General features: G+C 38.4%; 1 protein-coding gene across 6 annotated transcripts in view; it reads right to left on the bottom strand.

The window, feature by feature from the left end:
- LOC125045240 (ATP-dependent Clp protease ATP-binding subunit clpX-like, mitochondrial) overlaps positions 1-12,500 on the bottom strand; it is a 26,136-nt gene that overhangs the window by 980 nt on the left and 12,656 nt on the right. For 4 of the 6 annotated variants that reach the window (XM_047642400.1, XM_047642399.1, XM_047642403.1 and 1 more), the window contains exons 6-14: positions 8,999-9,244; positions 8,616-8,780; positions 7,062-7,162; positions 6,761-6,916; positions 5,566-5,571; positions 3,257-3,424; positions 2,683-2,811; positions 2,396-2,488; positions 1-1,883 (exon numbers count right to left, since the gene is read on the bottom strand). The exon at positions 1-1,883 is cut by the window's left edge and continues 980 nt beyond it. In XM_047642400.1, the coding sequence (XP_047498356.1) occupies positions 1,713-1,883; positions 2,396-2,488; positions 2,683-2,811; positions 3,257-3,424; positions 5,566-5,571; positions 6,761-6,916; positions 7,062-7,162; positions 8,616-8,780; positions 8,999-9,244 (1,235 nt within the window). In that variant the 3' untranslated portion in view covers positions 1-1,712. The remainder of the gene's footprint in view (positions 1,884-2,395; positions 2,489-2,682; positions 2,812-3,256; positions 3,425-5,565; positions 5,572-6,760; positions 6,917-7,061; positions 7,163-8,615; positions 8,781-8,998; positions 9,245-12,500) is intronic. The other 2 variants (XM_047642402.1, XM_047642404.1) reach the window with 1 other exon arrangement.

Here is a 12,500-nt window from a genome sequence, read left to right as displayed (position 1 = left end):
ATTGAAGGAAATTTTTAAAGATGTGAATGCTGGAGTCACTAAATACTCCCATACAGCTCCAATTATGCCATGAAAACCATATGCAGCCACCACTCTAGACCTACTGTATAATTTTTTCACTCTTTCTTTCAGTCACTCACTCAACCTCAAACAGACAGACTAACAGACACCAACACACACCTGCACGAGCACACACACACACACATACTCTTACGCTTACAACTCACTCAATAATTCACTCACTAACTCACTCCTCACACACTCATACACATTCACAATCAACCACTCACAGACTAATTAATTTAATTTTTTTTAAGCCCAGTTTTATGTCTATTTTTTTTTTTTTCTATCTTATTCTCTACTTTTATATACATATGTTTTTACAACCTGTTCTAAAACTGGACGTTAAATTTTAGCGTGCAGCCAATAGCATCATTCCTTACTTTTTGGCCGCACTGAAGAGCAGTTCTAAACAGACAGTTTAAATCCATCAACCACACTAGCTTGAAAAATAAGACTGCACAACACACACTTAAAAAAGGGAAAAATAACACAAAAAGATATGCACTTAACCTTAATTCTCTTTATACACTAATACCTGATGATAACGATGATAACTCCACTATCTCTCTTTGTGTACAGTCTTCATCTACAGCCCGTGTAGTATGCTTCACTGGAACTTTTCAAATGAAATCCGAAGACAATTCTTAACTGTCTACGAGACTAACCCCTAACAATAAAACACTGTACAAATGTTCCAAATATGGAATACATACAACTATACATAGAAAAGAGGACCTAGGCCGATCTGAGACAACAGAGAACATGTCCTAGTTTTTTCAGCCTACACTTGTATCTGTCTTCACTGGACTGCCATATTCTTTTTCCCCATTTTTTGTTAAAAAAAAAAAAAAAAATCATAGGAAATAAAGAGGAGATAAACGTACAAATACTTGCCAATATAAAATAATAATAATAACATTATAAATAATTGAACTGCAATTGTACTCACCTTACTGAATATTTTACAAACTCATATATACACCTTACTATTTTGTACAAAATATTAAGACGTCTAATTTTTGTTGAACACATGGATTCTCTACAAAACCCAAACCCAAACAGAAAACTATTCAAACTGTTGATTTCACTGCAATTAGGCATCTTGTATATCACAGTTCCTTTGCAGCTGGTTCTTGATATGAAGGTACACAACTTTATAAAATACTTGCTACCTTCCATAATTTTTTTTATGTATAAAGAAAATAAAGAAAAATGATGGTAAGACATGCATTTAACAGTATTAATCCCAACTGTCTTCCTTAACATGTCTTTTAGGTAAATCTGTCTGTCTGTCTCCCCTCTGTCTTTCTTTCTCCCTCTGTCTCAGTCGCTACATTTCTCTCTATCCTCAGCCTCATCTGAAGGAAAGATTAATGCCAAACAACCCTGAGGAATGGCTTAGTCCTCTTCCCTGTCTTGAGCTAAGAGGAAGATCAGGTTTCTGAGTCTCTCCTGTCATTGGCCGAAGTCTTGTGGATCACCCCTTCCCTCTTCTTAGTCCTGCTGAAGTTCTTCCTCCTTCTCTTCCTTTCCTCTTTCCTCTCCCCCTACTCTCTTCCTCTTCATCCTCTTGCTCCTCTGCTGCCTCTTTGGCTGCTCTCCTCCATCTCTTCTTCTCCAACCAGTTAGCCAGCCTTCAAAGTTCTCTCTTACTTGGCCTGAGCTAATGCTTGCTCCTCCTCCTGGTCATCCTCAGTTGGGAGTGGCTGGCCATGGACAAAGATGGGAGCCGCATCCCCTCTAACTGAGTCGCCAGTCACATGTACACTCACGATGTCTGAGCCAGGAATCTCAAACATGGCATCAAGGAGGAGGTTTTCCTGTAAAATGAAGAAATTGTGAGCCAGATCTGCCAGTGCTCAGCTACCAAGGAGCCGATTAGTATGCATGTGTGTCCTCAGCTGATTTCCCATTAGCGAGTTTTCAGGAAAGATATTTTTTGTCTGATGCAATTTATGTTATTATTGTTATGGACATTATTATTACTCTAATGTTATTAATAATACTAATAGCAATATAAAAATAAAGATTCTTTCCAAAAATCAAGAAAAAGGGTAAACAGCTGTCTAGTAATTGACTCTTGGGTGATTAAGCTCTTGTGGTGCCATCTACATGTAAAGACTATCAAAAAACAAAAATATACAGAAGACATAGCATGTATTCTTGCCATCCTGTCTCATCACAAAACCAATAATCGCTCACATGTATTCCATTTTACTAGCTTTTTCAGTAAACTTTGAGTAAACATCATCAAATTATATAGGAAGAAGTATAGTGCCCATGGTTCCCGATCTCTTCTAAAAGTATTACATGAATCAGGAGTAGAACTTACCATAATGGAGCGTAGGCCTCTTGCACCTGTCTTCCTCTCCATTGCCATGTGTGCAATGGCCTCCATGGCATCTGGGGTGAAGGCAAGTTCAACCTGCAAATTTATGGAGTAATAATCACACACCATTCCACCTTATTCTTGACTGCTGTAACACTGTGTACATAACCTGCACAAATTGAATCCCTGTTGCAACATCACAAGTCTTCATGAAGGGTAAAATGAGACAAGTACCAACTTGCAGAGCACAATGCAAACCACCAAAGAAAAGAGAAAATGGAGCCACAAACCTTGTCCATCCCAAAAAGCATCTGGAACTGTGGCACAAGTGCATTCTTGGGCTCGGTAAGGATCCGGACCAGCATGGCAGCCGTCAGGGAGTGGAAAGGGACAATAACAGGGAAACGCCCTACAAATTCCTGGAAGAAAAAAGCAAAGGAAAGAGATAAGTGATTTTAGTAACTTTGACAGAAGTTCTTAGCAATATAAATCAATCCAGTTACATTGCAATATTATTTGATAAATCTTTATATGAATTTCATCACCTCAGTGCATATAGGATTTTCTGCACTTCAGCACCTCATGAACCTTCCAATTCCTAACCCAACTCAACCTCAGTGAAATTAACTACACACATAATGGGGAACAAATCTCATTACCATACTTACATAAGCAATACTGGAGAAGTACTCTCAATTTGTCTCACCTTCTCTATCCCTCATGGGCTCGCCCCCCCCCCCCCCCCCCCTCAATAAACTAACATGTAAGCACTGAACCCCAAACCTAACTGAACACCATATCTAAAAATCTAAAAACCCTACACTCAAGCAACAGTAGTGTCATAACCATAACAGCTGAACTCACCGGGATCATGCCAAATTCAATGAGGTCCCTGGCTTCCACCTTTGATAGCAGTGCATCCTTCTCCTGGTTGTCCTCCTCAGCATCTGTGCTGGCTGTCTGGTGTGCTACGTCAGCTTGCGACGCTGCCCGACGGCCTACAGACTGGCCCCCAATACCAAAGCCTAGGTACTGTGGGGTGGAAAGAGGTTTAAAGAGAGTACAAGGAAAAAGTGTGAAGAATGAGGGAGGGGTGAGAAGGGAGGGGTGAGAAGGGAGGGGAAATAGGGGAGAAAGAAGAGCATAGGGCAAGGGAAAGAGTAATGAAGAGTAAGGAGATGAGACAAGAGGAGGGTTGAGGTGAGGTGATGGGAGGTGAAATGAGGAAAGTAGAGAAAGAAATGCTTCTATATAATAAACAGCTATATCAGGAGTCTCCATTGGTCAATATCAGTCCCTGGAGGGTCAATGGAACTATCCAGGGGCTCAATAAATCCCTAGGGATCATAAAAGGGTCGATAAACACCAAGCACGTTTGTAGTTTTGGGATTGAAAGTTGACATTTAAATAATAAGTAAAAATACATGGATGCATTAACTTGGATTTCTTTTAACTCAAATGCTTTATTTAGCTTTATTTTGGTATGTGGTTTTCCATTACTATTTTTGAAGTCCCCTCACATAAATGTACTTCAGACACATGTTCTAGTGCATAGAGGATATAAAATAGTTCCTACAAAACCACACTCCCACACTCCCTTAGGAATAGAGGAAAATTACTACAAACAGTCATCTTACTAGTACCTACTGTGAGCAATCTATAAACATATGAAGAAGACCAGAATAAAAAATAAATTAGAAAAAAAAGTTAAACATGAAAAAGGCACAGATAACTTCTGAATCTTCCTCTTCCTAGCAAATATCCACCTTGTAATTCTTATGATATAATTTTCGTGAAATGGCAAGGCACCTCACATTTTTGTTTTCTCCCATCTACCCATTGGACCTCACTGACCACACATGGCCCAAAATCTGGGCAATAGACTTACTTGAGTGGCAACTCTCCTGGGTGTGTTGCTTTTAGACCCAGCCCACAATAACACTCGTGTCATGACTCTTTGCCTCCTCTCTGCAATGTTATTATCTCTTTTTCTCCATGAGCTTTTTGCTTATTTGATGTTTTATTAAGTTTATATTTATCATTTGATATGCTGTATCAAGGTGGTCACAGACTATATTCCTTGAACAGAAAATAAAAATTAAACAGTATGTCCTTTATGTAACCATTTAAAATTAATTTTCTGTAATACACCTAGTGTCACCAGTCACAATGAGCAGGAGTAGGAACTATGTTATTGCAGCCATTGTTTACGGATGGTACATTGCAAACTAGTTTAGTTGTGGAAATAATGCAAGAGCCCCTTCCTAAATACCCACTGAGTCTCATCTTCCACCAAGAGATTTATCACCCTGGTCCTAGTTGGTTAATTTTTTTTTTCTCTCTCTCTCTTTTTCTTACTTTCCTCTTCCTTGTTTCCACCTCTCATTCTCTTCTTTGCCTTCAATCTTTTTTGATTCATTAAATACAAGACTGCTACAATAATGACAATAAATAACAAACATGTATATGTAATATATATATATACGATATATATTTACTTTTACTGTTGGCTTTCATGCTCAGCCAAAAGATGACACAGACTACAATATCACCAAGACAGTAAATAGTTATGGACAACAATAACAAAACAAAACAAAACAGAGGGTTAAACAATACACAACTGTATCATACTAAAGGAAAAAGATGGAAATGGAGATAAAGAGAAGGTGGAAGAAGTGAAAGGGGAATGGAAAGAGAGAGCAAGAAATTGCCAAATTTGGGAAAAGAGAGAAAAACAAGAAAGAAGAGAACAATGGATAGAGAGAACAGTGGGTAGGGAAGTAAGAAGGGAAAGATATATGAGGAAACAGGAAAGAGACTCAGGAGACATAGCAAGAGAAGAAAAGTGTGGAGGAAAAGAAAGGTATGAACAAAGAGATAGGCAGAAAAAAGGGAGGCAAAAAAATAACACCAAAAACACATACAGCAAAAAAGACAAAAACAAAAACAACAATTACCACAAACAGCTGGCAATACATCAACTTGTGTCACTTTATGGGGATCTCCAGACAACAGTAACAATAACACTAATCACTAAACAAGAAAGAATTTCTCAGTAAATAAAAGAGGAGAGAGAGAGAGAAAAAATAAAATGCAGAGATACTGACTTTCACTCAACAAAAAAAAGTAAGTTGAAGTTGAAGAAGGAAAAAAAAAAATAATCACCCACTTACTTGAAACTGCAGCATGAAAACAAAGAGAAAAAACTCAATTATGGCTGGGGGTCAAGTGCTTGAGTTCCAAACAATATCTCAAAAAGTTTTATTAAAAGTGCAAGACATTCAAAGGTATCAACACCCACCAAGACAGAGGGAATGAATTATGCTCTCTGAATGCCCAAGAAGTAATAACAAAATAAAATGTTGATAACTTTGCAATGTCAGCAATACCTTGACTTAGACAAGGACAGAGAGAAGGCAACAAAAACAATCAATCATTCATTATAAAGAGTGTCAAAAGAAAACTAAATAAATCAATAAACTAATTAAAAAATCACAACCACACATCCTTCTCTTCAGTTCCTCTAACAGAAATTAATGAAAACACTGATGATGAAGCGTATCAAAGCTTTTAAAGACATGGAATTCAACAGAACATCCCCCCCTTACTAAATGCCTCTCCATCTCTCCCCTATACACAAACAAATAGGAGGACAAAATTACGCTATTGAGAGAACGCACAAAGTCTAGCGTACATACTAAGGGATTCATAAACAGGACTAACAGGGGTGGAGAAAGGAGAGTGGTGGGGCTGGAGACAGAACAAGGTGAGACGGGAGAGATTGGGTGTGGAAAAGTAAGAAAGGAGGGACAAGTAAAGAAGACTGAATGAGGAGAGTAGACTGGAGTAGAGAGGGAGGGAGGTGGAGAAAGGGCTATAGGGGGAACAGTCAGATGGTGGGACAGAGAGCAGGGGGATGCAGGGTGTGTGGGGTGGGGGGGAGATAGAGAAAGAGAAAGAGAAAGAGAAGAGAGAGAGAGAGAGAGAGAGAGAGAGAGAGAGAGAGAGAGAGAGAGAGAGAGAGAGAGAGAGAGAGAGAGAGAGAGAGAGAGAGAGAGAGAGAGAGAGAGAGAGAGAGAGAGAGAGAGAGAGAGAGAGGGGGAGAGAGAGGGGGAGAGAGAGAGAGAGAGAGAGAGGGCTAAAAGAGGGTAGAGGGAAGAAAGGAGAGTAGGAGGGGTGGAGAAGAATGGGAAACAGTAGAGAGTAGAGGGTCATAAGGAGTGGGGAAGAGGTTAAAGGAAAAGGCCAAAGTCTTTGGGATATGGGCAGAAGGAGTAAAGAGGTCTAAAAGGTGAGGGAGATGTCTGTCAAGAATTAAAGACTGAGCTAAAGCAGCTAAATTCTGAACAAGTGAAACTTAACTCTTACCTTCTCATTATTCCTCCTGGACACAACACGATCCAGCCCATTGAAGGCTCCTGAGGCTACAAACAAGATGTTGGTTGTGTCCACCTGGACTGTCTCACCTCGGAGCTTACGCGGGGAATTGCGTTCGGGTACATTTACAATAGTGCCCTCCAGCATCTGATACAGGACAGGTAAAAGAGGGATGGGTAAAAAGAATGGGATGATTATGAACATTCTTCAATTATTAATTTACCATGGTTAACTTCTCTTTTTTTCACTTTCATCATTATTTCCCTTTCCCTCTCAATATCCAGTACCCTACCTTGAGCATGCCTTGCTGGACCCCCTCCCCCCCTACATCACGCAGCTGGTGTATCCCTGGGACTGCACCAATCTTGTCCACCTCATCAAGGAATACAATGCCTGCAATATGGAAAAATGGTTTGGAGTAAATTGATGTTAAAGGATTAGAGAAATGGAGTACTACAGCAATGTTTGAAGTAAGAAATAGTGTTACCCAAGGACAAGGAATCTCTATGTATGAGTGTAAATGTTGTGCTTTGCTCATGAGGTACTTGTGTACCAATTTTGAGAATGAATGTATTGTAGGGCAGTCTACTATGTGCTGCAGGTGTCGTCTTCATCCATGAGTGTTCAGAAGAATGAATGAACACATGTGTGGTAAGTGGTCCATCTGTGTGTTACTTGTGAGCATTTTTTTGTAAGTATTCCTGCTTGTTAACATAGATGTGATGGTTTATGACTGTGTTTGTAGTCTACTTGTATGCAGGTTTCCAGGGACATGTCCTCTATAAAGTGTGTCTATTCAGTGTATAACTATACAGGGTATGTATGTGTGCTCTGGTGAAAAACTGGATTTTTGCACTTGTCTGGACTAATTAAATTTTTCCTTCTTGTTCCCATTGTTCTGGAGTTTTCAAATCACAATGAAGCAATAAACTATTATCATTTGTCTGCATGACAAGTAAGTTGTCCTCAGTAAATGTTTTAGTGAAACAGTGCAAAGATTGTTGAATGCTTTTTATAAAGACTAAGAAAAGGCTTTGTAGAATATCAGAAGAAGCAAGGTCAATCAAGAGTTGTCAAGAGGAACACTCTAAGTCTGGTTTATCAGGAATGTTGGCATGTAATTCTATTAATTTTGTTTGCATACAGATGGTCCCACAAGAGCTTAGTCATACCTATCTTACCTGTTTCCCCTTTTCCTCATTTTTTGGAAAGGTTTACAGAAAATTATTGTTATTAGTATTTTAATGACATTATGATCATTAATTGTAACATTAATAAAAATGATAACAAGATTGACATCAATGACATGGCATAAAAAAATCAAAGAATGGAGAAATCAGGCCAGTACAGCATTTACTTGTAAACAAATTTCATAAAACACAACTACCATGAAGAGTACATGTATCCTACAACAATGGGTAGTTAAGTGTTTATATTTAATGCGTTTTAGATTTCTGAGGTGTGCAAAACCTGGTGTCAGAAAGCATCTCTGAAGCAAGGCATTGAGTGAAGAAGACACACAGGACAGAAACAAGGATAGGGGCAAAAGTTTAGAAGACAGAGGCAGGCATTCCTGTCAGGTACATTGCTGGGGTCTAGTAACTGCATTAATTAAGTATCCCATCTGCCAAAAGGCTGAGTGGAGGGATATGGCAAAGGGTAATCTGGCTTGTGAGGCATTTCCATTTTTTCATGTGTGACAACAATTTCAAACATGAAGCCACAAAAAATATATCAAATACAAATATAAGACTACATATTATACATAAAATTACATTTAAAAATTACACACAAGTATCAAGGGAAAATAAGTTTAAGGTCAAAGAAGGGAAAAGGAGCTTCTCACCTGTCTGGGCCTTCTCCACATTATAGTTGGCATCCTGCAGCAACTTGGCAATGACAGATTCAATATCCTCACCAACATAGCCAGCTTGGGTGAGCGTGGTGCAGTCGCAGATGGCAAAGGGGACATCTAGGCACTGGGCTATGGTCTGGGCTAAGAGGGTCTTGCCTGGGAGAGCAAACAGAAAGATTCAGGAACATGAATATTTATCATAAAATCATTAATTAAAAATTCATATTTAAAGGATGAACAAACCCATGGGTCATGTAAATAATGGGTGTATGAATAAGTATAAAAATGAAACAGGATTATCAGAAGTGTAATTTAAAAAATTAAATAAATAAATACAAAAATACAAAATGAAAAGCAACTCTCCCGAGACTTACCTGAACCAGTTGGCCCCAAGAGAAGAATATTGCTCTTCTCCAGCCGGAGCATGTGTGTGGTCGCATCCAATATGTCTGATCCATGCAAATTGTTGCTGCTGGTGACAGGCCGCTTTGAGGTCTGCTGGTCTAGGGTCTGGCCCCCCTGCCCCCCCTGTTGTCCCCCCTGCTGTCCCTGATCGTTGTTCTGGAAGCCACTGACCCCCAGCGCATGGCTTTGGCTGATGCCGGCAATGTGCAAGAGGTCTGTAAGGTAGGGAGGTAAGACACAAAAGAAGAGAGTAAGAAAACGGCAATTCTGTTTATCTTGATAGTAATATAAACAATGACAATATTATCTAAATGATTTCAGTCATCATCTTTTTGTGATCACAACCCTAAAATTGCACATGGTTAAGACTCCTATAACCCAATTGCACACCCAAAATCTCATCACCCTTGCATTACTTGCATACCTGATCTGGTTAATATCAAATTATTGGGAATTTCTCAACAAAAATGAATTTCCTTATTCAATCTAGACTGTACTCTTAGCTAGAATGCATTTAGACTTATGACATTTGCCAGATTCCCTAATGATTTATTGATGTAGTCCACTCAGCACACTTAAGAGGCACACCTAGGAAGAATCTGCTCTCCAGCCATTGTGATGGCAAAACTATTGTAAATCTACTGTAAAAAAAAAAAAAAAATTCAGCAATCAGAAATATCTCATGCAACCATAAGTACACCATGGTACATAATGCATATACACATACACATATATGCGCACACACGCAATTATTTCTAAAGAATGGTGAAGCTAGACATGGCAGACTGATATTTTCAAGCAAAAAAGTTAAGAATAAAATGTGGTAAGTTGGATGTAATGAAATTTAGTTCTCCAACTGGAAATTTTGATGAATGGAACACCCTTCCAGAAACATTGTATGAGCTTTAAACTTGTATCAATTCAAAATATTACATAATTACAATATGGTTGATGGATCCTCTTCAGATCAGTTCTCTCTCTCCCTCTCTTACACAATTACATTAGAACAATCAGGCAAGAACATACACACATACACACATGCATCTGTACACACAAATGTGCACATACTAATACGTGCACATACCTAGAGTTCCAATATCTAGCAGCAGCAGAGTACAAAAACATGGCATTAATATTAATACAGGGATATGCACTGGACATAAATATGGTACTAGCTCTTTCACAATAGCCATTTTTGGGGAGTTAACCTTTTGAAGTTTCATGCTTAACTTCTCTATGATTTTTAAACTCAGTAACCCTGTGAGAGAGAGATGGTAACAATGATGGGAAGGAGAGGAAAGAGACAGCAAATGTAAGGAAAGGGATAATAGATGGAATGGGAAAGGACAGGGAAGTAGAGAGCAAGAGGTGCAGGAGAAAGAAAAGGCAAGAGGGTTCAATGGAGTGGAAAGGAGGGGAGAGAAAAGGGAGAAAGTAAGATGGAGATTAAATCAGGAATACAAAGATAATTGAATAATAAAAACAATATAACAACCTACAGTTTTCACTTTACTTCATAACTCTCTCATTATTTGCCTCTACACCACCTATGTAAACAATCTGATAATTGTTAACATCCAACTATAGGCTAGTCTATTTGAACTGATATCATCTTGACCTTCCCCTTTGCCCTTTCTCACTCATCCTTTAACATTTTACAACTCAAACTCCTACTCCACTTCCACTCTCAAACTCTCAAAGTTACTCCTACTCCTACTATTTCTCTCACTCTCTTGCTTACTCTTACAAATACTATTACTCTTTTTCTTATTGTCACTCCTGCCCTCACTCCTACTCCCATTGCCAATGCTACTGCCAATGCCACTCCCATTCGCACTCGTACTAGCACTCACACTCCTTCTCTCTCTCCCTCTCCATCTCCTTCTTCCCTGCTAGTAGTATCCTATGTCCATCTAATTCTTGAATTTACAACAAACCAATTTCAACACATGCCCTGAATTCACTTTGCTCTTTAACCCTTTATGGACACTTGGTCTGTGGGGTACAGCTGTATGCACAGCAACTCACCAGAGAACGTGGAGCGGGAAGTTCCACTACTCGTAGCAGACTTCCGCACCCAGTGTCTGGACATTGCTAGAAATCACTAGAGTTTATAACGCTCAGGAATTCTGATACCCGTCGGTGTTGGGTTAATCCATAATTTTTCTCTAGTTTTCAAATAATTTGCCAACACGATCTTTATAGATCAAGAGGAGACCACAACCCACAAAAGTTTTTGTCTCACAATAATCAACCTGAATTTATTCATGCCAAACAATACATTTCCTTTGTGGGAAACAGATGATATATTCATTGCAGAGTCTCTACCAGCAATATATACTGTCAGTTCTATCACCTTTTTGCAAGATATATTACCAGCAAAATGAATGCTAATCTTTACTCATGTCTTTAAGTGGACTTCAAGTTCTTTCTTCACTCAAGTCTAATTCTGCTGAATGGTGATGGTTTAGAAAATGTCAGTCCAAGGTAGCAAGTAAACATTAGTAATTCCTATGATTAAAGGATTTTTTCATGAGCAAAAAGGACAGGAAATACTATTCTTTTTATGAAGTCATTATGTGATCTTAATGTTAACTCAAACTAAGAACAGAAAAAAAGAGGGAGAATAAAAGGGCAATTCAGACCCGAGAACCAGATATCTTCCTATTTCTGTGAAAAAAGTCAGGCATTAACACATAAATAACCAATCTGCCTAACCCATCTTAAATGTGTCGGCATCAGAGATAAGAATACCCAGAGAAATAACTACACTTGGGCAAAATACATAGTTTACCAATCATATATACTATCTAAGATCTCTCATTCAATCACAACCCCAGTTTAATACATAATCTTATCTGATCCTTTCTTATCAGCTGTCAAAGAGCCAAGTCCACTGGTCACGGAACTTGTTAATTCTTAAGCGTTGGATGGTATGAGTATAAGCATCATCTATTTCTTTTTTTAAAAGAATTCCTTATCAAAGTCAGATGACTCATCAATACCTGATAACACATTTTATATAAGATAAAGCATCAAGATAGCTTTAACCCCCTGCCCTATCTCTAATTTCCATGCCTGGTACATGTGACCATTTACTCAGGGTTTTTTAAACAATATCCTTTTTTCATATCAATATAATTCTATTTTCCCCTTTCTCTTCCTAAATCAACAACTAATAATTTCCTAAACAATCTCTCTTACCAACTCTAAAATAACTTTAAAAACTTCAAGCAAACTTCTAAGTCCTTCAAACATAGCAATAAAAGCAAGGTGATTTTCAAATCCCATCTACAATAAAGGCAAACTTATATATAAATAACTCCCTCATACATAAGAAATAACATGTCAGTCCTCCTCAACCATACAAAAAAAAAAATAGCCAACTTGTGTCAAAACGGTAGTCTCTAATGGAGTGAAATATGTCCTCTTTTCTTCTCTAATTGTGAAGACAATCACAAAACAATAACA

Source organism: Penaeus chinensis, chromosome 37, assembly GCF_019202785.1.
Source record: "Penaeus chinensis breed Huanghai No. 1 chromosome 37, ASM1920278v2, whole genome shotgun sequence".
NCBI classification, from domain to species: domain Eukaryota; kingdom Metazoa; phylum Arthropoda; class Malacostraca; order Decapoda; family Penaeidae; genus Penaeus; species Penaeus chinensis.
This window is presented reverse-complemented; position numbering and strand designations above follow the sequence as displayed.